Below are 27,912 nucleotides of genomic sequence, written 5' to 3'. Positions count from 1 at the left end.
GTGTAAATGTGTATTTTCTTTTTGCAGTTGTTGTTTTCTGTCTACTTTTTAATTATTCTCAAAAAAGAGATGTGCCATATTTTCTGCTAAAATTCGAGTCAATTGGTTTAGTTTTTTTATCTGATGCTATTTTGAAATTTTAAGATGTTCGGACTGAAATTGATTTTTGGTCGTAAGTAATGCTTGTTGTTTTTATTTAATTTTCTTTGTCTTATCTCTTACGCTCCATAATGGCAGTAATCATTGGCCCTTTTATAAGTTGTTGTCCCATTTGTATAGTGGTCAGAGCTAAAGCAATTTTCTGATAGGATAAACCGCTTATTTTTGAACAATATGTTTTTGAAAGTTTTATATCTCCTCTTTTGGTGGACAATTAAGTCAAAAACGTGGTTGAGCGGGGTCGGAACTCTATTTGCGAACGCATACTACCAAGTCTCCTGGTTGGTTTCTCGTGTTAATTTAGCAAATTTCACAAGAAAGCGTCATTTCACTTTTATCTCAAAATTAGAACTTCTCGCCGTCTAAGTTTCTAAGTCAGATAAAAAATGATTCTCATCTAAGTACAATATTCATTTTTGGGATGTAACTTTCTATTCGACCATTAGGTTCGTGTTGTCAGAAACTGATCAGTTCAAAATCAGCACTTGTAAGTTTTTCGTGCTCAGATTTTAAAGACTATTTTTGGAAGCAATGGGGGATTCTTTCGCAAAATTCTGCGCAAAAAGTAAACTACATTCTGCGCAAAATTTTAGTAATAACGCAAAAGGAGTGATAAAAATTGTCACAATTTTCTTTGGATGGTGTCACCAGTTTCCGTGGTGTCGAAGTAACTGGACTGTGTTCCTCAGAGATTATATCATTTAGCTTAAATATTGTATCTGCGAATTTTTCAAATTACGTAAGACTTAATTCAGATCAACGAAAGCCATGATATACGTTTGTGCTTCTCAATTTGTATTTTTAATCCGCAATTAGTGCTAAGAAATCACAAAACTCTTGACACTAGTCCTTAGTGACCACAATTCCATCTCTGATCCCTTGTTTCGTAGTACTTGGTCGTTGACTTTCATTCGTTTTTAGACCTTAGCCCTCAATTCATTCTGATAATTCTCTCAGAAAAACCTCAGTGCTAAGACCGTTGATATCAAATGCTTTATTAGAACTGTAGTTATTTTTGTTAAGTCTCAAAACTTTCGTGTCTGAACTCTTCTCTTTCGTCTAGTTCCGGATTTTTTATAACGTTGAAGTAGTTACTCATTTCGAGGTACATTTGAGTTACGTTTTCAAATTAATTTGGGCTGTTTAATTGAGGTTTATGTTGGTATTGTGTGTATTCGACTTAGAAACATGATTTCAGATACATTTTGTTTTGTCCTTGACATCATTTGCATGGCGACACAACAAGTACCTTCACAAGTAAGTATGCAACTATTTCTAATGATGGTTTGGTAAAAATGTATACTCTGATGTTAAATTTTATTATTTTCAGGATCCTGTGGCCTCCGAGAGATCAAGCAACTTGAAGGACTTCAAGATCTTAGTGGCAAGCATTCATTTTTTGTTTGTTTTAAGTTTTCGTACAGCAACCTTTTTAGGTAATGTGCGTGTCAAATGTAACAGATTTTACAGATTAAGCTTATCAATCCTGCCTCAATTTCAAATATAGGCCTTCACTTAGTCAGATAACATTTTTGATGCTCAAGGCAGATGCTGAACTGAAATTGACAACTGAACTGAATACTGATAGTTATAGATTCGGAAAAATTAATTTGAGGGAAGTTCAGAACCATATACTGAAATAAGCATAATTATTGCTCATCAACTCTTCTTCAGCTTTTAAGTTTTCTGTAGAATTCCTTCACTAAGCGTAGGTTGATATTTTTGTGCGTCATGTAGCTATGAGCTAGAACACCAAGTAAAGTATAACTCGCGAAAGTTCTGCCTTGTTTTAGAGCAAGTGCAGAATCAAGACTGAACTGGATGCAGATACAGCTATCGAGATATCGCGGGCCCTTACTGAGGCTTACGTCAAGTACAAACTGGCAAATCTGCCGGAGAAAGCTGTGAGTTGGGTGTTTCTGATTTAGAAGGACGGAATTATTTAGTGTCTCAAAATTTTCAGCCTCGGTCTTGTTGTATTAGCCTTGGTCATCATTTGTCTTGTTGTTTTTCATGTCATTCTTTCGCATTTTTTTGTCATTTTTCGACTTTTTCTGTTGCAACAGTCGTTACAACAGTCGCTAAAATTGTGGTTTTGCAGGACTTAATTACTTTTTATGGCCATTTTAAGAACTATATGTTTTGATACTCCAAACATAAGCACGCAAATTTATACAAATTTTTACATTTTTTTAAATTATTAGCATTTTGTGAGGTTTTTCAGCCCTTGGTGGCAAGAAATATCCTCTTGGGTCTAATAATAGGTTATTGCATAGTTTCTAGTGGTAGTGGATTGGTTTTAATTTTTTAACATCACGAATTTTAGTAATTTTTTGATAAAATTTTTAATTTTCTGACATTGTCATTATTTAAGTTTTCTAGCCCCATGGGACAAGAAACTAATCTAGGGTTTGATAATATGTTGCTGGAATATTTTTTATTGGCCACGGAATGGTTTTCAACATTTTAAAACCACAAATTTTAGCAATTTTTCGATAAAACGTTCAATTTTTCAAATTTTGAAAATGTTGTCATTTTTAGGTTTTCTAATCTCAATGGCCACGGGTTCTCTAGGATTCTATGATAAGTTACTGCGTAGTTTCTTGTGGTAATGGGGAATGTGTTTCAAGATTTTGATATTACGATTTTTAGCGATTTTTAAAATAGTATTTTTTAATTTCTGAAAATTTAGTTTTTTTCCTCAGTAGCCACGGAACCTCATATAGGGTTTGATAGTATGTTACTGCATAGTTTTTAGTGGCAATGAAATGGCTTTCAATTTTTAAAGTTCTCTAATTTAAGCAGGTTTTTCGATTTTTTAAAAATGTTTGAAATTTTTGAGTTTTGTCCTGCACAAAGGGCCCAGGATCCTCCTCCAGGATTTGATAATAAGTTACTACATAGTTGCAAGAGGTAATGGAATTTAACAATATTTTAACAAGTTTAAGAAATTTTGCTGGTAATATTGCTTCAAATTTTCTGAAAATTATTATGATCCTTATGGATCCTTATGAGACAGTGAAACTATTTAAGGCTTCAAATATGGATACTGGATAGTCGCTGGAGACAATGAAATGGTTCTGGAGATATTAATGTCAGGATTTTTTGGGAAGATTTTAAAATTTTTGATTGTTTTTATGATTTCTGATTTTTTTTGTCATTTTCTGAGTTTGACGATCTTTACTGGCCAACGAAACTTTTTGAAGTACTTCAGATGGGTTACATGACAGAACTCCAAAAACAAAACTGTTTTTGAACTTTTTTCCAGTGAAATTTAGAAATTTTCAAGTTTTGCACTTCAGTTTTTTGAAGCATTTGTCATATTTCTTGAGTTTATCAACCATTGGTGGCAAATTACCCTCCTTCAAGGCTTTTGCGTGAGTTAATGAGTATATTGAATAGTGTCATATGTGGCCTTCCAGTTATAAACTTCAAGAGTTTTTGCAATGTTTTCTTTGTTTAGTTTGATTTTTTTCGTTTCTCAACTTTTGAGATTGTCTTTTTGGCTGGGATTGTTCAATTGATATGCTGGTCAGGTACATTAGGTCTGTTGTTCATTCAATTCTTTGGATTGTATTTTCGGACTTGTCCTGCTATGTTTTTGTTTAATTCGTCGTCTCCATCGATGATTCTTGTGACAATTGACTTTTTCAATGTTGACTTCTACTGCTGTGCAGTTAAAATTTGTGAGCGTGACGTTATTTGTTCTGCTTTTAGGTCAATTGGATGACTAACCGCGCTCAAAAAATGACATCTGAACTCACTTAATGAACTTTAATTTTTATGAACATTTACTAGTTAAAGATAAATAGTGTGAATCTTAAGTAGTGCTTAAAGTATATGCCCTAATGCTTGATTATTAGAGACTTGAGTTTTTGATTTCGAATAGTAATTTTGAAAAAGCTCTATTAGGGATTTTTGCTTACAGAGCGTATGCGTCTCAATAAAATGGCAGTCCGAATCTAACCAGAAAAGTCTAGTGGTCTATTAAAAGACAGGTGGTCAATCTGTCTATTATTTTTTTTAGTTGTTTCAATTCCATGAAAGGCCACAAGCGGCTATTTTCCGGCAATCTGCCGGCTTTGTTTAGAAATTCACTTGATCACTTTTGCGCTTTTGTTCCAGAGCTAACTTTTGCTTGTTCGAGTGAATTGACTTCTTGAGTGACGTTTTCAAACCTGACTTTTTGAATTTTGCGTGATAATAATTGATCTAATTCAGAATAGTCTGGTGCTAATTTAAAGACGATGAAAATTTGCGTGTGCACAGATTGGGTCCATGCTGGTATAGCTGAGTGATTAGGGTCTCAGGTCGACGTCGAGACCGCGGGATTGAACCGCTCTAGAAATACCTGGAAATTTTTTGTACCAATAAAAAAATTCTCTAGATTGTGCCAAAGGGCTTTTTGCCTTTTGCTCAGGCTACACTTGTCCAAGATAAATTGCCCTGCCTGTCGTTCGAGATCAAGTCATGCAACAGTAGTCGGTTTGTTCTTAAAAGTGTTTTGTTAAAAGTGTATTGCCTGCCTCTATTTGTGGTTTTCATTATTAGTTAGGCCCTAATGTCTTTCCATCGATGATTTATGCATCATCTGCTATCTCAACCGAAAGGGGATTTCAGCGTAATTTCGAAGAATATCGGTGCGCAGTTATTTCCACGCCGGCCACAATAGTAGCCTCCCTGTCAGAAATTATCTGCGGCAAAACAAAGTTATTGAAAACCCATTTTAGATTTTGTTTTGATCATTACGGTGGTCAGCTATGCTTTTTGATCTTAAAAATGGCAGATAGCCGAAATGCTCTGCAACAATTTGAAATGTTAATATGCTAGTCAATATGAGTGTTTTAATTGCCGAACAATTGCAGAAATTTTGTCATCAAATTGCTCATGATGTAAACTTATCAAATTGTAATCACAGGTCGTGTTGCTTGCCTATATTAATTAATTATATAATTGCCCTGAAGTTAAGTTTATGGTTACAATTTGAGACTTTTGGGTGTTTTTGTTATTAGGTGTTTGACATGGTCTTCTTTTCGTTTGCCGTGTATGTTTTTCCTCAAGAATCTAAGATTGTTTGTGCACGTGCTTCGCACTTACTGCAGTAACATCTACCTGAATTGACCATTATTAAAAATAACTAATTAAAATTTGGCATCTTTGGTACCAGTAAGATATTTTTAGCAATTGGAGTCAAATTCATTTTTTGAGCCCGAAAAGTAAAAAACTGTTAGCTCAAGCTGGTCCAGCTAATTGTTGGCAGAACTTGACCCAGAGTGTTCATTTTGGTTGAGTAGTTGAGAGGAAATAATTAAAAATTGAAAATCAACTAATTTTGTTATTGATTGGACATTGTTCTTGCTCAATTTCATGAGAAACAGCTTCTTTAAAATTTTTATAAGTGGCATGAACCTGAATTGAAAGCATTTGTAGAAGTAGACACTAATGCCTTTAAATAGTATTGGGTGAACATTTTTTTAAAATGACAAGTGTTTGACCATTTGCATTCCAAATATGGAAAAGCATCAAAGCGATTCCAAAATTCATTAAAAAAAATTGATGAAAAACCAAAGAAATCAATACATATCGATTAAATTTTGCGGGTTTGGCAATTGGCTCTATTGATAATTGTTTTTTGGGAGAGACGCTCTAAAACAATGAAAACTCAACTTTTGCAAAATTCGGTCAAAATAACTTCTCTGCAAAATTGTGAGTGAATTAGAAATTTTTATCAGCACTTAAGTAAAAGAACGGTTTTCCAGAACTGAAACAATCTAATTAGTTTCACAACGAAATCCTATTGTTTCAGATTGATCGGGTAGTTAAGTTTATGGTTACAATTTGAGACTTTTGGGTGTTTTTGTTATTAGGTGTTTGACATGGTCTTCTTTTCGTTTGCCGTGTATGTTTTTCCTCAAGAATCTAAGATTGTTTGTGCACGTGCTTCGCACTTACTGCAGTAACATCTACCTGAATTGACCATTATTAAAAATAACTAATTAAAATTTGGCATCTTTGGTACCAGTAAGATATTTTTAGCAATTGGAGTCAAATTCATTTTTTGAGCCCGAAAAGTAAAAAACTGTTAGCTCAAGCTGGTCCAGCTAATTGTTGGCAGAACTTGACCCAGAGTGTTCATTTTGGTTGAGTAGTTGAGAGGAAATAATTAAAAATTGAAAATCAACTAATTTTGTTATTGATTGGACATTGTTCTTGCTCAATTTCATGAGAAACAGCTTCTTTAAAATTTTTATAAGTGGCATGAACCTGAATTGAAAGCATTTGTAGAAGTAGACACTAATGCCTTTAAATAGTATTGGGTGAACATTTTTTTAAAATGACAAGTGTTTGACCATTTGCATTCCAAATATGGAAAAGCATCAAAGCGATTCCAAAATTCATTAAAAAAAATTGATGAAAAACCAAAGAAATCAATACATATCGATTAAATTTTGCGGGTTTGGCAATTGGCTCTATTGATAATTGTTTTTTGGGAGAGACGCTCTAAAACAATGAAAACTCAACTTTTGCAAAATTCGGTCAAAATAACTTCTCTGCAAAATTGTGAGTGAATTAGAAATTTTTATCAGCCCTTAAGTAAAAGAACGGTTTTCCAGAACTGAAACAATCTAATTAGTTTCACAACGAAATCCTATTGTTTCAGATTGATCGGGTAGTTGCGCATAAATCATCAAAAACAAATGTTTCTCCTTTTTTGGTTATTGAACGGACTTGAAATTATTGCAAAAGATGTACAATAATTTCTTCAAAAGCTCTGGAGCCCTTTCTGGACTTGCTGGAGAACTTGAATTTGAGTTGAAAACAACTGATTGAGCGTTTCAGATGGTGGCGGAAACTTATAGTCTGAGATGGAGTAGTTTCTAGATTGCAAACACTGAGATACGGCTTCTCATTTCTTGATGAGATGAACGTTTCCTTGAAATCTCCTGGGAAAAAGAAGGTGCCTCAGGAATTGTTGAGTTCTTTACCAAAGCGCAATGGCTATAAAAATTGGTATTTCTCTGAACCTTTTTTCCCCAACTTTATTTTTTTGCGTTAAACTGATTCCATTGTCTATCGATTCTTCCTTTTCCCACATCTTTTTCTTTGTGTTATGCATTAGTTGTAGACCCGTGACGGTAGAATTGAGAGGAGGAGTACAGATAATGTGTTTTCGATCTTGTCAAAAACTGATAATCTGGGATGGAGTAATTTCGAAAGTCAAAATAGTGAGATGTGGCTTTCCGATTCTCGATCGGATTTGTTTAATGCACTAATTGTAGACCTAGGAAGTTGAATTCGAGAGGAGGACAACAGATAATACGTTTTAGATGGTGCCAAATCCTGATGATCTGAGATGGATAATTTTTGATAGTCAAAAAAGCGTTATGGCTTCCCAATTCCTGATGAGGTGACCATTTCCTTGGAAACAGCTTGAATATACAGCATATTCTTCAGAAGGCACTTCATTTTTTCCCAGTACCCAATGGCTACTAAAGTGGTGTCTGAACAATTTTGCTGCTTTAACCGAAATTGTGGGTGTCCGAATTACCCCAATATTTAATTTTTGCCGTTAAAACTGATTTCCTTGTCGATCGATGCTTTTTTGCGACATCTTTTCTGTGTAAAGCAGAAGTTGTAGACCCGGGACTTTGAAATTGAAAGGAGGACTACAGATGAAGTGGTTTTGATCGTGCCAAAAATGATAATCTGAGATAGAGGGATTTCGAAAGTCAAAAGGGTGAGATACGGCTTCTCAATTCTCGATATGGTAAACGTTTCTTGAAGTCAGCTAACAAACAGGATGTGCTCCAAAATTAGTCTGACTCCTAACGAGAAAGCCAATGGCTATTGAAAACGGTCTTTCTTTAGCAATTGCTGAATTTACCGAAATTTTGGGCGTCCGATTTACCCCAATGTTTTTGTGTGGAAACTGATTTGGTTGCGTGTCGGTATTTACATTTTTCACAACTTTGCTGTGTTATGTTTTAGTTGTCGACTTCTGAATCCTAAATAGAGATGAGCGTAACAGATAAAGCGTTTTAGATGGTGCCAAAAATTGTTAATCTGAGATGGAGTAGTTTTGAAAGTCTAAACAGTGAGATATGGCTTCCTGATTCTTGATGTGGTATGTGTTCTTGGAATTAGCTTAAAAAAAGAGGTAATTCGGCACTTGCTTCACGCCTTGCCGAAACCTAATTGCTATTAAAAGTTGTTTTTCGATGAACGATTTTGCTGCGTTAATCAAATTTTGGGGCGTCCGGTTTTCCCAAAGTATAGTTTTATGTGATAAAATTGATTGCACCGTCTTACGATTCCTTCTTTTCCCACATTTTTTTTGTGAAATGCACTAATTATAGACCCAGGAAGTTGAAATCATAGGAGGACTACAGATAAGACGTTGTGGATGGTGCCAAAACTGATAAACTGAGATGGAGTGTTTTCGAAAGTTAAAAGAGTGATTATGTCTTTCCAAATCTTGAAGAGGTGAACTTATTCTTGAAAACATCTTGAAAATGTAGCATGTGCTTTAGAAGGTGCTTCATTCCTTCTGAAAAGGCAATGGCTATTAAAATTGGTTTTCGGTTAACGACTTTGCTGCGTTAAATGCACATGTGGGTTTACCGTTTAACCCAATAAACTGGATCTACTGTGTATCGGTTCTCTTTTCCATCTTTTCTGTGTAATGCACTAGTTGTAGACCTGGGAAGTTGAAATTGAGAACAGGACCACAGATAAAACGTTTTAGATGGTGCCAAATCCTGATGATCTCAGATGGAACAATTTTGATAGTCAACACAGTGAGATATGGCTTCCCAATTCTTTATGAGGTTAACGTTTACTTGAAAACAGCTCCAAAACAGCATGTGCTTTAGAATGCACTTCATTCCTTGCAATACCCAATGGCTTAAAAAGGTGGTCTTTTTTAAACCATCTTGCTGCATTAATCGGATTTTTGATTGTCCGAATTACCCCAATGTTTAATTTTGTGACGTTAAGACTGATTTCCTTGTCGATCGATTCTTCGTTTTACATCTTTTTTGTGCAATGCGAAAGTTGTAGTCCTGGGACTTTGAAACTGAAAAGAGGACTACATATAAAATGTTTTTGATCGTGCCAAAAATGATAATCTGAGATACAGGGATTTCGAAAGTCAAAACAGTGGGATAAGGCTTTTCATTTCTCGATATGGTAAACGTTTCTTCAAATCAGCTAACAAGCAGGATGTGCTTTAAAAATGGTCTGACTCCTAACGAGAAAACCAATGGCTATTGGAAATGGTCTTTCTTTAGAAATTGCTGCATTAACCGAAATTTTGGGCGTCCGATTTACCTCAATGTCTTATTTTGTGTGGAAACTGATTTGGTTGTGTCGGTATTTACCTTTTTCTTTTTGTTAAGTACTAGTTGTCGACCTCTGAATCTAAATAGAGAGGAGCGCCACAGGTAAACTGTTTTAGATGGTACCAAAAATTGTTAATCTGAAAATTGTCATGGCTTGCCGAAACCTAATTGCTATTAAAAGTTTTTCGATGAACGATTTTGCTGCGTTAACCAAATTTTGGGGCGTTTGGTTTTCCCAAAGTTTACTTTTATGCGATGAAGCTGATTGCACTGTCTCACGATTCCTTCTTTTCCCACATCTTGTAAAATGCACTAAATATAGACGCGGGAAGTTGAAATCATAGGAGGACTACAGATAAGACGTTGTGGATGGTGACAAAACTGATAAATTGAGATGGAGTATTTTCGAAAGTTAAAATTGTGATGTGGCTTTCCAAATCTTGAGGTGAACGTATTCTTGATAACATCTTGAAAATGTAGCTTATGCCTCAGAAGGTGCTTCATTCCTTATGAAAAGGCAATGGCTATTAAAATTGGTTTTCGGTTAACAATTTTGCTGCGTTAAATGCACATGTGGGTTTACCGTATAACCCAATAAACTGCATCTACTGTCTATCGGTTCTCTTTTCCATCTTTTCTGTGTAATGCACTAGTTGTAGACCTGGGAAGTTGAAATTGAGAACAGGACCACAGATAAAACGTTTTAGATGGTGCCAAATCCTGATGATCTCAGATGGAACAATTTTGATAGTCAACACAGTTAGATATGGCTTCCCAATTCTTTATGAGGTTAACGTTTACTTGAAAACAGCTTCAAAACAGCATGTGCTTTAGATTGCACTTCATTCCTTGCAATACCCAATGGCTTAAAAATGTGGTCTTTTTTGAACCATCTTGCTGCATTAATCGGATTTTTGATTGTTCGAATTACCCCAATGTTTATTTTTTGACGTTAAGACTGATTTCCTTGTCGATCGATTCTTCGTTTTACATCTTTTTTGTGCAATGCGAAAGTTGTAGTCCTGGGACTTTGAAACTGAAAAGAGGACTACATATAAAATGTTTTTGATCGTGCCAAAAATGATAATCTGAGATACAGGGATTTCGAAAGTCAAAACAGTGGGATAAGGCTTTTCATTTCTCGATATGGTAAACGTTTCTTCAAATCAGCTAACAAGCAGGATGTGCTTTAAAAATGGTCTGACTCCTAACGAGAAAACCAATGGCTATTGGAAATGGTCTTTCTTTAGAAATTGCTGCATTAACCGAAATTTTGGGCGTCCGATTTACCTCAATGTCTTATTTTGTGTGGAAACTGATTTGGTTGTGTCGGTATTTACCTTTTTCTTTTTGTTAAGTACTAGTTGTCGACCTCTGAATCTAAATAGAGAGGAGCGCCACAGGTAAACTGGTTTAGATGGTACCAAAAATTGTTAATCTGAAAATTGTCATGGCTTGCCGAAACCTAATTGCTATTAAAAGTTTTTCGATGAACGATTTTGCTGCGTTAACCAAATTTTGGGGCGTTTGGTTTTCCCAAAGTTTACTTTTATGCGATGAAGCTGATTGCACTGTCTCACGATTCCTTCTTTTCCCACATCTTGTAAAATGCACTAAATATAGACGCGGGAAGTTGAAATCATAGGAGGACTACAGATAAGACGTTGTGGATGGTGACAAAACTGATAAATTGAGATGGAGTATTTTCGAAAGTTAAAATTGTGATGTGGCTTTCCAAATCTTGAGGTGAACGTATTCTTGATAACATCTTGAAAATGTAGCTTATGCCTCAGAAGGTGCTTCATTCCTTATGAAAAGGCAATGGCTATTAAAATTGGTTTTCGGTTAACAATTTTGCTGCGTTAAATGCACATGTGGGTTTACCGTATAACCCAATAAACTGCATCTACTGTCTATCGGTTCTCTTTTCCATCTTTTCTGTGTAATGCACTAGTTGTAGACCTGGGAAGTTGAAATTGAGAACAGGACCACAGATAAAACGTTTTAGATGGTGCCAAATCCTGATGATCTCAGATGGAACAATTTTGATAGTCAACACAGTTAGATATGGCTTCCCAATTCTTTATGAGGTTAACGTTTACTTGAAAACAGCTTCAAAACAGCATGTGCTTTAGATTGCACTTCATTCCTTGCAATACCCAATGGCTTAAAAATGTGGTCTTTTTTGAACCATCTTGCTGCATTAATCGGATTTTTGATTGTTCGAATTACCCCAATGTTTATTTTTTGACGTTAAGACTGATTTCCTTGTCGATCGATTCTTCGTTTTACATCTTTTTTGTGCAATGCGAAAGTTGTAGTCCTGGGACTTTGAAACTGAAAAGAGGACTACATATAAAATGTTTTTGATCGTGCCAAAAATGATAATCTGAGATACAGGGATTTCGAAAGTCAAAACAGTGGGATAAGGCTTTTCATTTCTCGATATGGTAAACGTTTCTTCAAATCAGCTAACAAGCAGGATGTGCTTTAAAAATGGTCTGACTCCTAACGAGAAAACCAATGGCTATTGGAAATGGTCTTTCTTTAGAAATTGCTGCATTAACCGAAATTTTGGGCGTCCGATTTACCTCAATGTCTTATTTTGTGTGGAAACTGATTTGGTTGTGTCGGTATTTACCTTTTTCTTTTTGTTAAGTACTAGTTGTCGACCTCTGAATCTAAATAGAGAGGAGCGCCACAGGTAAACTGGTTTAGATGGTACCAAAAATTGTTAATCTGAAAATTGTCATGGCTTGCCGAAACCTAATTGCTATTAAAAGTTTTTCGATGAACGATTTTGCTGCGTTAACCAAATTTTGGGGCGTTTGGTTTTCCCAAAGTTTACTTTTATGCGATGAAGCTGATTGCACTGTCTCACGATTCCTTCTTTTCCCACATCTTGTAAAATGCACTAAATATAGACGCGGGAAGTTGAAATCATAGGAGGACTACAGATAAGACGTTGTGGATGGTGACAAAACTGATAAATTGAGATGGAGTATTTTCGAAAGTTAAAATTGTGATGTGGCTTTCCAAATCTTGAGGTGAACGTATTCTTGATAACATCTTGAAAATGTAGCTTATGCCTCAGAAGGTGCTTCATTCCTTATGAAAAGGCAATGGCTATTAAAATTGGTTTTCGGTTAACAATTTTGCTGCGTTAAATGCACATGTGGGTTTACCGTATAACCCAATAAACTGCATCTACTGTCTATCGGTTCTCTTTTCCATCTTTTCTGTGTAATGCACTAGTTGTAGACCTGGGAAGTTGAAATTGAGAACAGGACCACAGATAAAACGTTTTAGATGGTGCCAAATCCTGATGATCTCAGATGGAACAATTTTGATAGTCAACACAGTTAGATATGGCTTCCCAATTCTTTATGAGGTTAACGTTTACTTGAAAACAGCTTCAAAACAGCATGTGCTTTAGATTGCACTTCATTCCTTGCAATACCCAATGGCTTAAAAATGTGGTCTTTTTTGAACCATCTTGCTGCATTAATCGGATTTTTGATTGTTCGAATTACCCCAATGTTTATTTTTTGACGTTAAGACTGATTTCCTTGTCGATCGATTCTTCGTTTACATCTTTTTTGTGCAATGCGAAAGTTGTAGTCCTGGGACTTTGAAACTGAAAAGAGGACTACATATAAAATGTTTTTGATCGTGCCAAAAATGATAATCTGAGATACAGGGATTTCGAAAGTCAAAACAGTGGGATAAGGTTTTTCATTTCTCGATATGGTAAACGTTTCTTGAAATCAGCTAACAAGCAGGATGTGCTTTAAAAATGGTCTGACTCCTAACGAGAAAACCAATGGCTATTGGAAATGGTCTTTCTTTAGAAATTGCTGCTTTAACCGAAATTTTGGGCGTCTATTTACCTCAATGTCTTATTTTGTGTGGAAACTGATTTGGTTGTGTGTCGGTATTTACCTTTTTCTTTTTGTTAAGTACTAGTTGTCGACCTCTGAATCTAAATAGAGAGGAGCGCCACAGGTAAACTGTTTTAGATGGTACCAAAAATTGTTAATCTGAAAATTGTCATGGCTTGCCGAAACCTAATTGCTATTAAAAGTTTTTCCATGAACGATTTTGCTGCGTTAACCAAATTTTGGGGCGTATGGTTTTCGCAAAGTTTATTTTTATGTGATGAAACTGATTGCACTGTCTCACGATTCCTTCTTTTCCCACATCTTGTAAAATGCACTAATTATAGACGCGGGAAGTTGAAATCATAGGAGGACTACAGATAAGACGTTGTGGATGGTGCCAAAACTGATAAACTGAGATGGAGTATTTTCGAAAGTTAAAATTTTGATGTGGCTTTCCAAATCTTGAGGTGAACTTATTCTTGAAAACATCTTGAAAATGTAGCTTATGCCTCAGAAGGTGCTTCCTTCCTTATGAAAAGGCAATGGCTATTAAAATTGGTTTTCGGTTAACAATTTTGCTGCGTTAAATGCACATGTGGGTTTACCGTATAACCCAATAAACTGCATCTACTGTCTATCAGTTTTTTCTTTTTCATCTTATCTGTGTAAAGAGCTAGTTGTAGACCTAGGAAGTTGAAATTGAGAAGAGAACTACAGATAGAACCAAAACCTGATGATCTCAGAGGAAGTAATTTTGATAGTCAAAGCAGTGAGTTATGGCTTACCAATTCTTGATGAGGTGAACATTTCCCTTGAAAACAGCTTGTATATACAGCATGTGCTTCAGAAAGCACTTTCCAGTACCCAATGGCTACTAAAAGTGGTCTTTGAACAATTTTGTTGCCTTAACCGAACTTGTGGGTGTCCGAATTACCCCAATGTTTAATTTTTGGCGTTGAAACTGATTTTCTTGTCGATCGATTCTTTGTTTTCCAACATCTTTTTTGTGTTAGGCACAAGCTGTAGACCTGGGACTCTGAATTTGAAAGGAGGACTACAGATAAAATGTTTTCGATCGTGCCAGAACTGATAATCTGAGATACAGGGATTTCGAAAGTCAAAACTGGGATAGGGCTTTTCGTTTCTCGATATGGTAAACGTTTCTTGAAATCAGCTAACAAGCAGGATGTGCTTTAAAAATGGTCTGACTCCTAACGAGAAAACCAATGGCTATTGGAAATGGTCTTTTTTTAGAAATTGCTGCATTAACCGAAATTTTGGGCGTCCGATTTACCTCAATGTCTTATTTTGTGTGGAAACTGATTTGGTTGTGTGTCGGTATTTACATTTTTCTTTGTGTTAAGTACTAGTTGTCGACCTCTGAATCCTAAATAGAGAGGAGCGCCACAGATAAACTGTTTTAGATGGTGCCAAAAATTGTTAATCTGAAAATTGTCATGGCTTGCCGAAACCTAATTGCTATTAAAAGTTTTTCGATGAACGATTTTGCTGCGTTAACCAAATTTTGGGGCGTTTGGTTTTCCCAAAGTTTAGTTTTATGTGATAAAACTGATTGCACTGTCTCACGATTCCTTCTTTTCCCACATCTTGTAAAATGCACTAATTATAGACCCGGGAATTTGAAATCTTAGGAGGACTACAGATAAGACGTTGTGGATGGTGCCAAAACTGATAAACTGAGATGGAGTATTTTCGAAAGTTAAAATTGTGATGTGGCTTTCCAAATCTTGAGGTGAACGTATTCTTGAAAACATCTTGAAAATGTAGCGTATGCCTCAGAAGGTGCTTCATTCCTTATGAAAAGGCCATGGCTATCAAAATTGGTTTTCGGTTAACAATTTTGCTGCGTTAAATGCACATGTGGGTTTACCGTATAACCCAATAAACTGGATCTACTGTCTATCAGTTTTTTCTTTTTCATATCTGTGTAAAGAGCTAGTTTTAGACCTAGGAAGTTGAAATTGAGAAGAGAACTACAGATAGAACCAAAACCTGATGATCTCAGAGGAAGTAATTTTGATAGTCAAAGCAGTGAGTTATGGCTTACCAATTCTTGATGAGGTGAACATTTCGCTTGGAAACAGCTTGTATATACAGCATGTGCTTCAGAGAGCACTTTCCAGTACCCAATGGCTACTAAAAGTGGTCTTTGAACAATTTTGTTGCCTTAACCGAACTTGTGGGTGTCCGAATTACCCCAATGTTTAATTTTTGGCGTTGAAACTGATTTTCTTGTCGATCGATTCTTTGTTTTCCAACATTTTTTTTGTGTTAGGCACAAGTTGTAGACCTGGGACTCTGAATTTGAAAGGAGGACTACAGATAAAATGTTTTCGATCGTGCGAGAACTGATAATCTGAGATAGAGGGGATTCGTAAGTCAAAACGGTGAGATACGGCTATTCAATTCTCGATATGGTAAACGTTTCTCGAAATCAGCGAACAAACAGGATGTGCTTCAAAAATAGTCTGACTCCTAACGAGAAAGTCAATGGCTTTTGGAAAGGGTGTTTCTTTAGAAATTGCTGCTTTAAAAGAAATTTTGGGCGTCCGATGTACCCCAATGTCTTGTTTTATTTGGAAACTGATTTTGTTGCGTGTTGGTATTTACATTTTTCACACCTTTGCTGTGTTATATACTAGTTGTCAACCTCTGAATCTTAAATAGAGATGAGCTCCAAAGATAAAGCGTTTTAGGTGGTGCGAAAAATTGTTAATCTGAGATGGAGGAGTTTCGAAAGTCTAAACAGTGAGATTTAGCTTCGTGATTCTTGATGTGGTAAGTTTTCTTGGAATTAGCACTTGTTGAAAAATGCACTAGTTGTAGACCCAGGAAGTTGAAATCATAGGAGGACTACAGATGAGACGTTTTAGATGGTGCCAAAACTAATAAACTGACATAGTATTTTCGAAAGTTACAGTTATATGGCTTTACAAATCTTGAATGCGTGAACGTTTTTTGAAAACGTCTTGAAAATGTAGCATGTGCTTCAGAAGGGCTTCGTTCCTTATAAAAAGGCAAAGACTATTAAAATTTGTTTTTGGTTGTTGCTGCGTTAACTGCACATCTGGGTTTACCGTTTAACCCAATAAACTGGATCTACTGTCTATCGGTTCTCTTTTCCATCTTTTTTGTGTAATGCACTAGTTGTAGACCTGGGAATTTGAAATTGAAAAGAGGAGTACAGATAAAGTGTTTTCGATCGTGCCAAAAATGATAACCTGAGATAAAGTTATTTCGAAAGTCAAAACAGTGAGATACAGCTTCTCAATTCTCGATATGGTAAACGTTTCTTGAATTCAACTAAAAACAGGTGCTTCAAAAATAGTCTGTCTCCTTACGAGAAGGCCAATGGCTATTAGAAGTGGGGGGCTTCCTTTAGAAACTGCTGCATTAACCGAAATTGTGGGCGTCCTATTCTCGGTATTTACATTTTTCACACCTTTGCTCTGTTATGTACTAGTTGTAGACCTCTGAATCTTAAATACAGAGGGGTGCCACAGATAAAACGTTTTAGTGGGTGCCAAAAATTGTTAATCTGATTTGGAATTGTTTCGAAAATCAAAAAAGTGAGGTACGGGGTTTCAGTTCTTGATGAGGTAAACATTTGTTTGATATGAGCTAAAAGTTACGTTACCAGATTCTTCGGCAAGGAAAAATTTACTGCTTTCAATTGCAAAAATAACGAAACCGCTCTATGATTTTCTTTAACTACAACCTTTTCTATTTGGTGGATGAGCTCTCACCTCCTGAGGTTACCTTCAATAAAAAATTTAGGGGCTGCAATAAGTTTCTTTGAAAACAAATTTTTCATAATTGTGTTAGCTTAAAGCTTAATATTTCAATTTTTTTAAGTTAGTTTTTTGAAACATAAAGTTTCTCTCCTAAGCTTCATCTCAAAGTTTGCTAGTTAAACTAGAAAAGAAACAGGTGATCTATGATTGTTTTCGTACTATCCAGCCGTATATGGAGGTTTTGATGACATGTAACATACGTTGATTTAGTTGTTTCCTACTGGAGGAATTTAATTGAAAATCTATTTTGAGATGAAATAAGAGCAACCTAAGTTGTGAAAAATGAAAAATTCTTTAAATTGTGATATAATTTTTGTTAAGCTCCTATTTTTTGCTTTAGGAAACTGGTGTCAAAGATTCCTACAATCACGCCTTAAAGTCACTGAAGAACCTCAAACCAACCTACTTGAAGACTCAAATACCTGCACCTCCTCCTCCTGTGGTACACAAAGCTTCCTCTTCGTCAACGTCCAAAAACTCGAAGCGGAAGTCCAAAGGAGCGACCGAGGCCACATCAGAGAAGAGGTCGAACAATGAAACAACTTCATCATCTGTGAACAGGTACATGGTTGTTATCTGCTCTGTTTCACCCCGACAAGTGTTTTTTTAACCCCATAGTTGTAATGTGTTATTTTGTAGCACATTATATACCCAGAAAAAGTTGGCTTTTTCAAAATGTTAGTTCCTTAGTTTTGCAGCATCAGATTTGTCAATACTTAATCGAATCATTACCTAATAAAAGTTACATGAGTCAATGTTGTTTGCTGTTTCGAGTTTGATTTGAGTTATTCTGGAAACAAATAGTACCGAGTTAGGGCTAAAAATAAAGCAATGTGCTGAGATGCCAGCAGTCAAAATAAAAAGAAACGCTTTTAATCATTTGATCAAAATTGAGCATCCTTTATTATTTGAGCATCAAGATTTTGAGCATCCTTTATTATTTTGCTAAAAATCTGAGCTCATAATTTTGTATCAGAATTGAGCATCAATCAATGATTCCACAATCAAAATTTAAATATTTTAAAGAGTTAGTTCAGATTTATAATTAATTTGACAGCAATGAAAGTGCAATATCATCGGCAGTATACAACAACTCAACGGGGTCTAGTACAGCAGCAGGAATCTCGATCCCATTTGCTCCGAATGGTCCCATGTCACAGGGTGGATTCCCGCTTCCACCCCATCCGCCCATTGGAGTGGGGATCAGCAGTAGCAATAACACCACAATACCACAAATTCCACCTGGGCCACCGATGATGCCTCAACCACCGCCAGGTACCATCTTCGAAAACTGTAATTTTACCATTCTTTAAGTTCCGTGTTTGCAAAAATGCGCATTTTGATTTTTTTTCACAAAGGCTGGCCGGGTTAGAAGCAAAAAAAATGTGCACCACTTTATATTTAGCGTAATTCTTGGGATGGTTTCACAAACCGGGCTGGAATATATAGAAAAATTGTTTGCCTCTTAATTCAAAGACTCATTATAAAAGCAGAGTTGCAAGTTTGATTTACAAATTAACACGAGGTATACGAATTGGAAGTCAAAGGTCATCAACAGATAAAGTGACTCTTTCGAGTTTTCGTGCTGTGCTCCTACGTTAGGTTGGAACAACCCACGATATTATTTCAACCCTTAAGGCGATCTTGTTATAATAATAGTATGCTATACAAGAGTTCAAAATTTGTAAATTGGGATTTGTAAATTGAACTGCGGAGATTATTTTATAACACGGCTGGCCGTACTTAGGTATTAGATTTTATAGTTGTCCTGTTTTAGGCATGTTCCCCACTTCCATGCCTCAAATGCCGCTTCCCCCCACAATGCCTCCCCAGATGCCATCCTTCCCTCAGCCGGGAGTTCCGCAAATGCCACAGCCACCTCCCTTTATGCCAGGAATGCCAGTGTCCTCTGCTGGATTTGTGCCTCCTCCGTCTGGATTGAACCAGAACATTCCACCATCGGCATAGAAAATGACGTTGAAGGGTTGCGAACTGTAGAGCTGCTGAGAACAAATCATTTTTGGATACCTTAAAAGAACTTCTGAATCGAAACAAGTTTTTATAAATGTATCTGATGATTTCAGTGCAATTGCATTGAGAATAAGAGTCCAATTTAGACCGCGTTTTAATGCATTGAAGTGAACTTCTACGTCGTTTAGCTTTTGTCGCTTGTGTCGCTTATTGTCACAAATATTAGCAACTCAAACTTGTAAGAGATAAAGTTTTCTTTGAACCTATCATCAAGCTCGCGCTGCATTCCCTTCCTGATTAATTTTGAAAAAAATCTTTTATGGTCCATTGCGTTTGCTTCACTACTCGTTATTCTTTCAGCTACGAGCTACTTATTTTGTCTTGGTTCTAAAGAATTGAAACTTAAGGCTTCAGAAGAATCCCAGCAAGTGGAGTTTTTCCCTAATCGATTTTTGATATCTAATGTTTCCGATGTAAGCTATCCTTTCTTAACTGCTTTTGGAAAAACTGATTTTTTCTCTTCACGGAATTAAGTTACATTCGAGCGTGGAGGTACAGCTTTTCATTCATTTCAGCAGATAGCGGTTAATGCGATCGACAAATTATTTTAATGAAATCCAGGGAGTAAGTATGTACACGCAAAATGAAGTTCAGTTAATTATAACTGAAAAAAACCTTAACTTACTTCAGTTAAGTTTGACTTACCTTACAAACCTTAACTTACATCAACTTTACTTGAAAATTAAGGTGACAGCACCTAAAGTTTTACATGTATTTATCTTAAATATATCGGATATTTACCTTAACAATACCTTAATTTTAAAGGTAAACAGTGTCAGCTGAGTTAGATTTGCCTAAAAATCAGGTTAGAAAATTAAGGAATTTTAAAGGTTAGTTCAAGCAAACTGAGGTAAATGTACATTCGCATTAAGGAAACGGCATTCTCAGTAAGGAAAATTTGAATCAGAATCGCAAGTATTGAAGCCAAAACAGTATACCGGGACTATGGACTGCAGCCAACCGTGCAACTACATCGAATTATAGCCTATACGATCCTAATAAACCAGAACCAGCGGAAAGTCAAGTCAGAAGTGACAAGAAGCTGCAAAAAGCATAACTTTGAAAGATCAAAGGAGGCCGTATAAAGCCAAATTGAAGACCAACAAAATGAAACATTTGACCGCTGAGATGTCTTATGGGTTCGTTTCCAGATACATAATGAGCGGAGGTGGTGAATTTTTACAGAAAGTTAACATATGTGACTCTAGCTTGGCCTAAAATATGACACGAGTGTACTCCTCATTGAAAAGCCTAAATGATAAAAAAAGTTCTGACTTGTCAATTATGCAAGAACACACCCCCTGGATTGCGGAAAAAACGCTATACAAATAATTTATGGGGAGCTCCCACGTTACAAAGGGAGCTCATTGAACCATTTACTAGTGGAGGTGGTGAAAATTTACAGAAATTTAACATATGTGACTCTTTCTCGGCCTAAAATATGACACGAGTGTACTCCTCATTGAGAAGTCAAAATGATAAAAAAAAGTTCTGAAGTTTTTTTGTTAATTTTGCAAGAACATACCCCTCGGATTGCAGAAAACGCTATGCAATTTATGTATGGGGAGCTCGCACGTTGCAAAGGGAGATCATTGAACCAATTAATGCAACCAAAATCAATTGTGAGCATTTGACTTTGTGTCGCGACCAATTTCACAAAAATGGCTCTGTCGCTTTTTGAACCTCTTAGGCAGCCGTTTGTTAGATACGTTCCAACAGGATTCGATTTTCTAGTGAGCACGTCGCAAGTTAGAGTTTTTGTGATTGTGCGCGCCCAATCAGTCAACATTCGAACCTCGGGACATACCAGGCTCTCCATTTCTTCCGGTGATGTCATTTGCACCTAGAAACCCGACGAAAAATCCTAATCTGACATTTCGTTTAAGTAACGTTGATAGTTCGCAACTCTCTCACCTCCTCGGCCAATGGTTTGGAATCCACGATTTTTAAGGGAGCTCATTCAAATTAGTTGCGAATCTCGGATAAAGCTAACCTGATAATCTCGGAAGAGTTAGTTCATTTTGCAACTACAATGGGGCAGCTTTTGTTGACACCAAGATGACCCAATAAAGCTTTTTAAGCAGATTTACCCTCAAACAACTTTTTGACAAATTTTATACGAGGAACCAATTGCTTAGCCCAAGAAAGAGCGCTTTAGTACCAACAAAACGACACTGGCCAATAAGTTCAAGTACAGTAGTTTTAGAGATTTTAACAAAACTATCAAATGAATAGTTCTTTTTATTCCGAGCAGTGACTCAGTTCTGCCAAAATTCCACGGGAAGAGCTACAGAACGTTTCCTAACAATGATATGGGCAACAACTATGTCCATCTTAAAATTTGTAAGGTTAGTTTAGGCAAACTGAGGTAAATGTTCATTCGCATTAAGGAAACGGCATTAACAGTCAGGGAAATTTGAATAAGAATCGCAAGTATTGGAGCCAAAACAGTTTATACCCGGACTATCGACTGCAGCAAACCGTGCAACTACATCGAATTATAGCCTATACGATCCTAATATACCAGAACCAGCGGAAAGCAAGTCAGAAGTGACAAGAAGCTGTTGTAGAAAGTTAACATTTGTGACTCTAGCTTGGCCTAAAATATGACACGATTGTAGTCCTCATTGAGAAGTCTAAATGATAAAAAAACCCATAAGTTTTTGTCAATTATGCAACAACACATCCCCTGGATTGCAGAAAACGCTATACAAAATGTTTATGGGGAAATCCCACGTTACAAAGGGAGCTGAGCTCATTGAACCAATTGCTAGTGGAGGTGGTGAAATTTTACAGAAAGTTAACATATTTTACTCTAGCTCGGCCTAAAATATGATACGAGTGTACTCCTCATTGAGAAGTCAAAATGATTAAAAAAAGTTCGGAAGTTTTTTTGTGAAATTTGCAAGAACATACCCCTCGGATTGCAGAAAACGCTATACAAATTATGTATGGGGAGCTCCCACGTTGCAAAGGGAGATCATTGAACCAATTAATGCAACCAAAATCAATTGTGAGCATTTGACTTTGTGTTGCGACCAATTTTCCAAAAATGGCTTTGTCGCTTTTTGAACCTCTTAGGCAACCGTTTATTAGATACGTTCCAACGAGATTCGGTTTTCTAGTGAGCACGTCGCAAGTTCGAGCTTTTGTGATTGTGCGCGCCCAATCAGTCAACATTCTAACCTCAAACAATAGGTCCCTCCTTCGGGACATACCAGGCTCTCCATTTCTTCCGGTGATGTCATTTGCACCAAGAAACCCGACGAAAAATCCTAATCTGACATTTCGTTTAAGTAACGTTGATAGTTCGCAACTCTCTCACCTCCTCGGCCAATGATTTGGAATCCACGATTATTAAGGGAGCTCATTCAAATTAGTTGCGAATCTCCGATAAAGCTAACCTGATAATCTCGGAAGAGTTAGTTCATTTTGCAACTAAAATGGGGCAGCTTTTGTTGACACCAAGATTACCCAAAAAAAGCTTTTTTAGCAGATTTACCCTCAAACAACTTTTTGACGAATTTTATACGAGGAACCAATTGCTTAGCCCAAGAAAGAGCGCTTTAGTACCAACAAAACGACACTGTGGCCAATAAGTTCAAGTACAGTAGTTTAGAGATTTTAACAAAACTATCAAATGAATAGTTCTTTTTATTCCGAGCAGTGACTCAGTTCTGCAAAAATTCCACGGGAAGAGCTACAGAACGTTACCTAACAATGATATGGGCAACAACTATGTCCATCTTAAAATTTGTAAGGTTAGTTCAGGCAAACTGAGCTAAATGTTCATTCGCATTAAGGAAACGGCATTAGCAGTCAGGGAAATTTGAATAAGAATCGCAAGTATTGGAGCCAAAACAGTTTATACCCGGACTATGGACTGCAGCCAACCGTGCAACTACATCGAATTATAGCCTATACGATCCTAATATACCAGAACCAGCGGAAAGGCAAGTCAGAAGTGACAAGAAGCTGCAAAAAGGATAACTTTGAAAGATCAAAGGTGGCCGTATAAAGCCAAATTAAAGACCAACAAAATGAAACCTTTGACCGCGGAGATATCTTATGGGTTTGTTTCCAGATACATAATGATCGGAGGCGGTGAAATTTTATAGAAAGTTAACATTTGTGACTCTAGCTTGGCCTAAAATATGACACGATTGTAGTCCTCATTGAGAAGTCTAAATGATAAAAAAAAGTTCTCAAGTTTTTTGTCAATTATGCAAGAACAAACACCCTGGGTAGCAGAAAAAGCTATCCAAAATATATATGGGGAGCTCCCACGTCACAAAAGGAGCTCATTGAACCCTTTACTAGCGGAGGTTGTGAAAATTTACAGAAAATTAACATATGACTCCAGCTTGGCCTAAAATTTGACACGAGTGTACTCCTCATTGAGACGTCAAAATGATTTAAAAAAGTTCAAGTTTTTTGTCAATTATGCAAGAACACACCCCCTGGATTGCAGAAAACGCTATACAAATTATGTATGGGGAGCTCGCACGTTGCAAAGGGAGATCATTGAACCAATTAATGCAACCAAAATCAATTGTGAGCATTTGACTTTATATGTCGCGACCAATTTTACAAAAATGGCTCTGTCGCTTTCTGAACCTCTTAGGCAGCCGTTTGTTAGATACGTTCCAACAGGTTTCGATTTTCTAGTGAGCACGTCGCAAGTTCGAGCTTTTGTGATTGTGCGCGCCCAATCAGTCAACATTCTAACCTCAAACAATAGGTCCCTCACTCGGGACATACCAGGCTCTCCATTTCTTCCGGTGATGTCATTTGCACCAAGAAATCCGATGAAAATCCTAATCTGACATTTCGCTTAAGTAACGTTGATAGTTCGCAACTCTCTCACCTCCTCGGCCAATGATTTGGAATCCACGATTATTAAGGGAGCTCATTCAAATTAGTTGCGAATCTCCGATAAAGCTAACCTGATAATCTCGGAAGAGTTAGTTCATTTTGCAACTAAAATGGGGCAGCTTTTGTTGACACCAAGATTACCCAAAAAAAGCTTTTTTAGCAGATTTACCCTCAAACAACTTTTTGACGAATTTTATACGAGGAACCAATTGCTTAGCCCAAGAAAGAGCGCTTTAGTACCAACAAAACGACACTGTGGCCAATAAGTTCAAGTACAATAGTTTTAGAGATTTTAACAAAACTATCAAATGAATGGTTCTTTTTATTCCGAGCGGTGACTCAGTTCTGCAAAAATTCCACGGGAAGAGCTACAGAACGTTTCCTAACAATGATATGGGCAACAACTATGTCCATCTTGAAATTTGTAAGGTTAGTTAAGGCAAATTGAGGTAAATGTTCATTCGCATTAAGGAAACGGCATTAGCAGTCAGGGAAATTTTAATCAGAATCGCAAGTAAAGCCAAAACAGTTTATACCCGGACTATGGACTGCAGCCAACCGTGCAACTACATCGAATTATAGCCTATGCGATCCTAATAAACCAGAACGAGCGGAAAGCAAGTCAGAAGTGACAAGAAGCTGCAAAAAGGATAACTTTGAAAGATCAAAGGAGGACGTATAAAGCCAAATTAAAGACCAACAAAATGAAACCTTTGACCGCGGAGATATCTTATGGGTTTGTTTCCAGATACATAATGATCGGAGGCGGTGAAATTTTATAGAAAATTAACATTTGTGACTCTAGCTTGGCCTAAAATTTGACACGATTGTAGTCCTCATTGAGAAGTCTAAATGATAAAAAAAAAGTTCTCAAGTTTTTTTGTCAATTATGCAAGAACAAACACCCTGGGTAGCAGAAAAAGCTATTCAAAATATATATGGGGAGCTCCCACGTCACAAAATGAGCTCATTGAACCCTTTACTAGCGGAGGTTGTGAAAATTTACAGAAAATTAACATATGACTCCAGCTTGGCCTAAAATTTGACACGAGTGTACTCCTCATTGAGACGTCAAAATGATTTAAAAAAGTTCAAGTTTTTTGTCAATTATGCAAGAACACACCCCCTGGATTGCAGAAAACGCTATACAAATTATGTATGGGGAGCTCGCACGTTGCAAAGGGAGATCATTGAACCAATTAATGCAACCAAAATCAATTGTGAGCATTTGACTTTATATGTCGCGACCAATTTTACAAAAAAGGCTCTGTCGCTTTTTGAACCTCTTAGGCAGCCGTTTGTTAGATACGTTCCAACAGGATTCGATTTTCTGGTGAGCACGTCGCAAGTTCGAGCTTTTGTGATTGTGCGCGCCCAATCAGTCAACATTCTAACCTCAAACAATAGGTCCCTCACTCGGGACATACCAGGCTCTCCATTTCTTCCGGTGATGTCATTTGCACCAAGAAATCCGACGAAAATCCTAATCTGACATTTCGCTCAAGTAACGTTGATAGTTCGCAACTCTCTCACCTCCTCGGCCAATGATTTGGAATCCACGATTATTAAGGGAGCTCATTCAAATTAGTTGCGAATCTCCGATAAAGCTAACCTGATAATCTCGGAAGAGTTAGTTCATTTTGCAACTAAAATGGGGCAGCTTTTGTTGACACCAAGATTATCCAAAAAAGCTTTTTTAGCAGATTTACCCTCAAACAATTTTTTGACGAATTTTATACGAGGAACCAATTGCTTAGCCCAAGAAAGAGCGCTTTAGTACCAACAAAACGACACTGTGGCCAATAAGTTCAAGTACAGTAGTTTTAGAGATTTTAACAAAACTATCAAATGAATGGTTCTTTTTATTCCGAGCAGTGACTCAGTTCTGCAAAAATTCCACCGGAAGAGCTACAGAACGTTTCCTAACAATGATATGGGCAACAACTATGTCCATCTTGAAAAGTGTAAGGTTAGTTCAGGCAAATTGAGGTAAATGTTCATTCGCATTAAGGAAACGGCATTAGCAGTCAGGGAAATTTTAATCAGAATCGCAAGTAAAGCCAAAACAGTTTATACCCGGACTATGGACTGCAGCCAACCGTGCAACTACATCGAATTATAGCCTATGCGATCCTAATAAACCAGAACGAGCGGATCGTCAATTCAGAAGTGACAAGAAGCTGCAAAAAGGTTAACTTTGAAAGATCAAAGGAGGCCGTATAAAGCCAAATTAAAGACCAACAAAATGAAACATTTGACCGCGGAGATATCGTATGGGTTCGTTTCCAGATACATAATGAGCGGAGGTTGTGAAAATTTGCAGAAAGTAAACATATGTGACTCTAGCTTGGCCTTAAATATGACACGAGTGTACTCCTCATTTAGAAGTCTAAATGATAAAAAAAGTTCTCAAGTTTTTTGTCAATTATGCAAGAACAAACACCCTGGGTAGCAGAAAAAGCTATCCAAAATATATATGGGGAGCTCCCACGTCACAAAAGGAGCTCATTGAACCCATTACTAGCGGAGGTTGTGAAAATTTACAGAAAATTATCATATGACTCCAGCTTGGCCTAAAATTTGACACGAGTGTACTCCTCATTGAGAAGTCAAAATGATTAAAAAAAGTTCTCAAGTTTTTTGTCAATTATGCAAGAACACACCCCCTGGATTGCAGAGAACGCTATACAGATTAAGTATGGGGAGCTCCCACGTTACAAAAGGAGCTAATTGAACCCATTACTAGCGGAGGTGGTGAAAGTACTCCGCATTAAGAAGTCAAAATGAAAAAAAAGGGGAAGCACCAATTCTTTGCAATTTAGAGAGAATAATCTATATATTAATCGCGTGAACACACGGCATGTTTTCGAAGCATCACTGAGCAGCATGTTTTAACAGTACTACCGAAGAGCACGGTTAAGCGGTTGCTTAATTGGGGTAAATGACCGAAAAAGTGTGCTTTAAGGTCATTGACCAATTATTGTTTCTAAAAGGTCTTTGACCGAAAAATGCTACAAAAAGGTCATTGACCAAAAAGTGTTGCCAAAAGATCATTGAGCCAAAACGTTGCAAAGAGGTCGTGTCATCAACCGAAAAATGCTTTGCGGAAAAGCCTTCTGCCGAAATTTTTTTAAAGAAAAAGACAATCATTGGTGTTTCAGTAAACAAAAACAATAATGTCGAAAAATCATTGGCCGATTAGTTGTCAAGGAAAAATCACTAACCGAAAACGTCAAGGATTAAAAGGTAGATAAAAGTTTTTTTTGTCGAGGTTTTACTGTACAAAATTTTTTTATTACAGAAGAATTCATTAAACAAAAAAGTTAGGTTCCAAAAAATTATATTTGAAAAAACTGAGGTCTTGAAATAAAAGTTTTTTTAGTGCTCAGTAGAGGACTTTTTTATATTAAGGGCTTTTATTAAAAAATTATTGCGTACAAAACATGATAGTTATATAATTTTTCTTCTTTAATTTTTCGAGGAAAGTTTTGTTGGTGGCATTTTGCATCCCTTTAACTCACTTCGGTGTCTGTTGACTTCTTAAAAGCGTTCGTAAAGGCTACCAACGGTTCCTTATTATCGGCACATTCCTCGTCTTGGGTACATCCATCATGTTCTCATTGACACATTCATCCTTTTTTGAGAACCGGAATTCTTTGCCTCACCCAGGATCTGTTTTCTCTTCTCTTTTGAACTGTTGTATCTCTTCAGTTTCTGTATCTTTTCTGTTTATGCGATCTTCTATTTTTCTGGTCTTCAAGTGTTTGCTCTAACTGTGATTTTTTTTGCACTTAAATTTTTGCTTCTGCT

General features: G+C 36.6%; 2 protein-coding genes across 2 annotated transcripts in view; one reads left to right on the top strand and one right to left on the bottom strand.

Moving 5' to 3' along the window:
• The window catches only part of LOC142349975 (dnaJ homolog subfamily C member 8-like), a 440,478-nt gene that overhangs the window by 258,979 nt on the left and 153,587 nt on the right, over positions 1-27,912 (bottom strand). The gene's annotated exons all lie outside the window — the stretch shown is intronic.
• Positions 1,294-19,678, top strand: LOC142349997 (uncharacterized). Its single transcript, XM_075401882.1, has 6 exons — positions 1,294-1,416; positions 1,490-1,543; positions 1,953-2,063; positions 17,537-17,757; positions 18,254-18,471; positions 18,974-19,678. Exons 1-6 carry the CDS (start codon positions 1,348-1,350, stop codon positions 19,162-19,164), a joined length of 864 nt encoding a protein of 287 aa, XP_075257997.1. The 5' UTR covers positions 1,294-1,347; the 3' UTR covers positions 19,165-19,678.

Source organism: Convolutriloba macropyga, chromosome 11, assembly GCF_964194025.1.
Source record: "Convolutriloba macropyga chromosome 11, txConMacr16.3, whole genome shotgun sequence".
Taxonomy (NCBI): Eukaryota; Metazoa; Xenacoelomorpha; order Acoela; family Convolutidae; genus Convolutriloba; species Convolutriloba macropyga.
This window is presented reverse-complemented; position numbering and strand designations above follow the sequence as displayed.

What these genes read in the sequence shown, in the direction of transcription:
- LOC142349997 (XM_075401882.1), top strand. Translation starts at nt 1,348, where the DNA reads ATGATTTCAGATACATTTTGTTTTGTCCTTGACATCATTTGCATGGCG. An exon ending in CACAACAAGTACCTTCACAA is followed by an intron (nt 1,417 to 1,489) that starts GTAAGTATGCAA and finishes TATTATTTTCAG; the next exon opens with GATCCTGTGGCCTCCGAGAG. An exon ending in AGGACTTCAAGATCTTAGTG is followed by an intron (nt 1,544 to 1,952) that starts GCAAGCATTCAT and finishes GCCTTGTTTTAG; the next exon opens with AGCAAGTGCAGAATCAAGAC.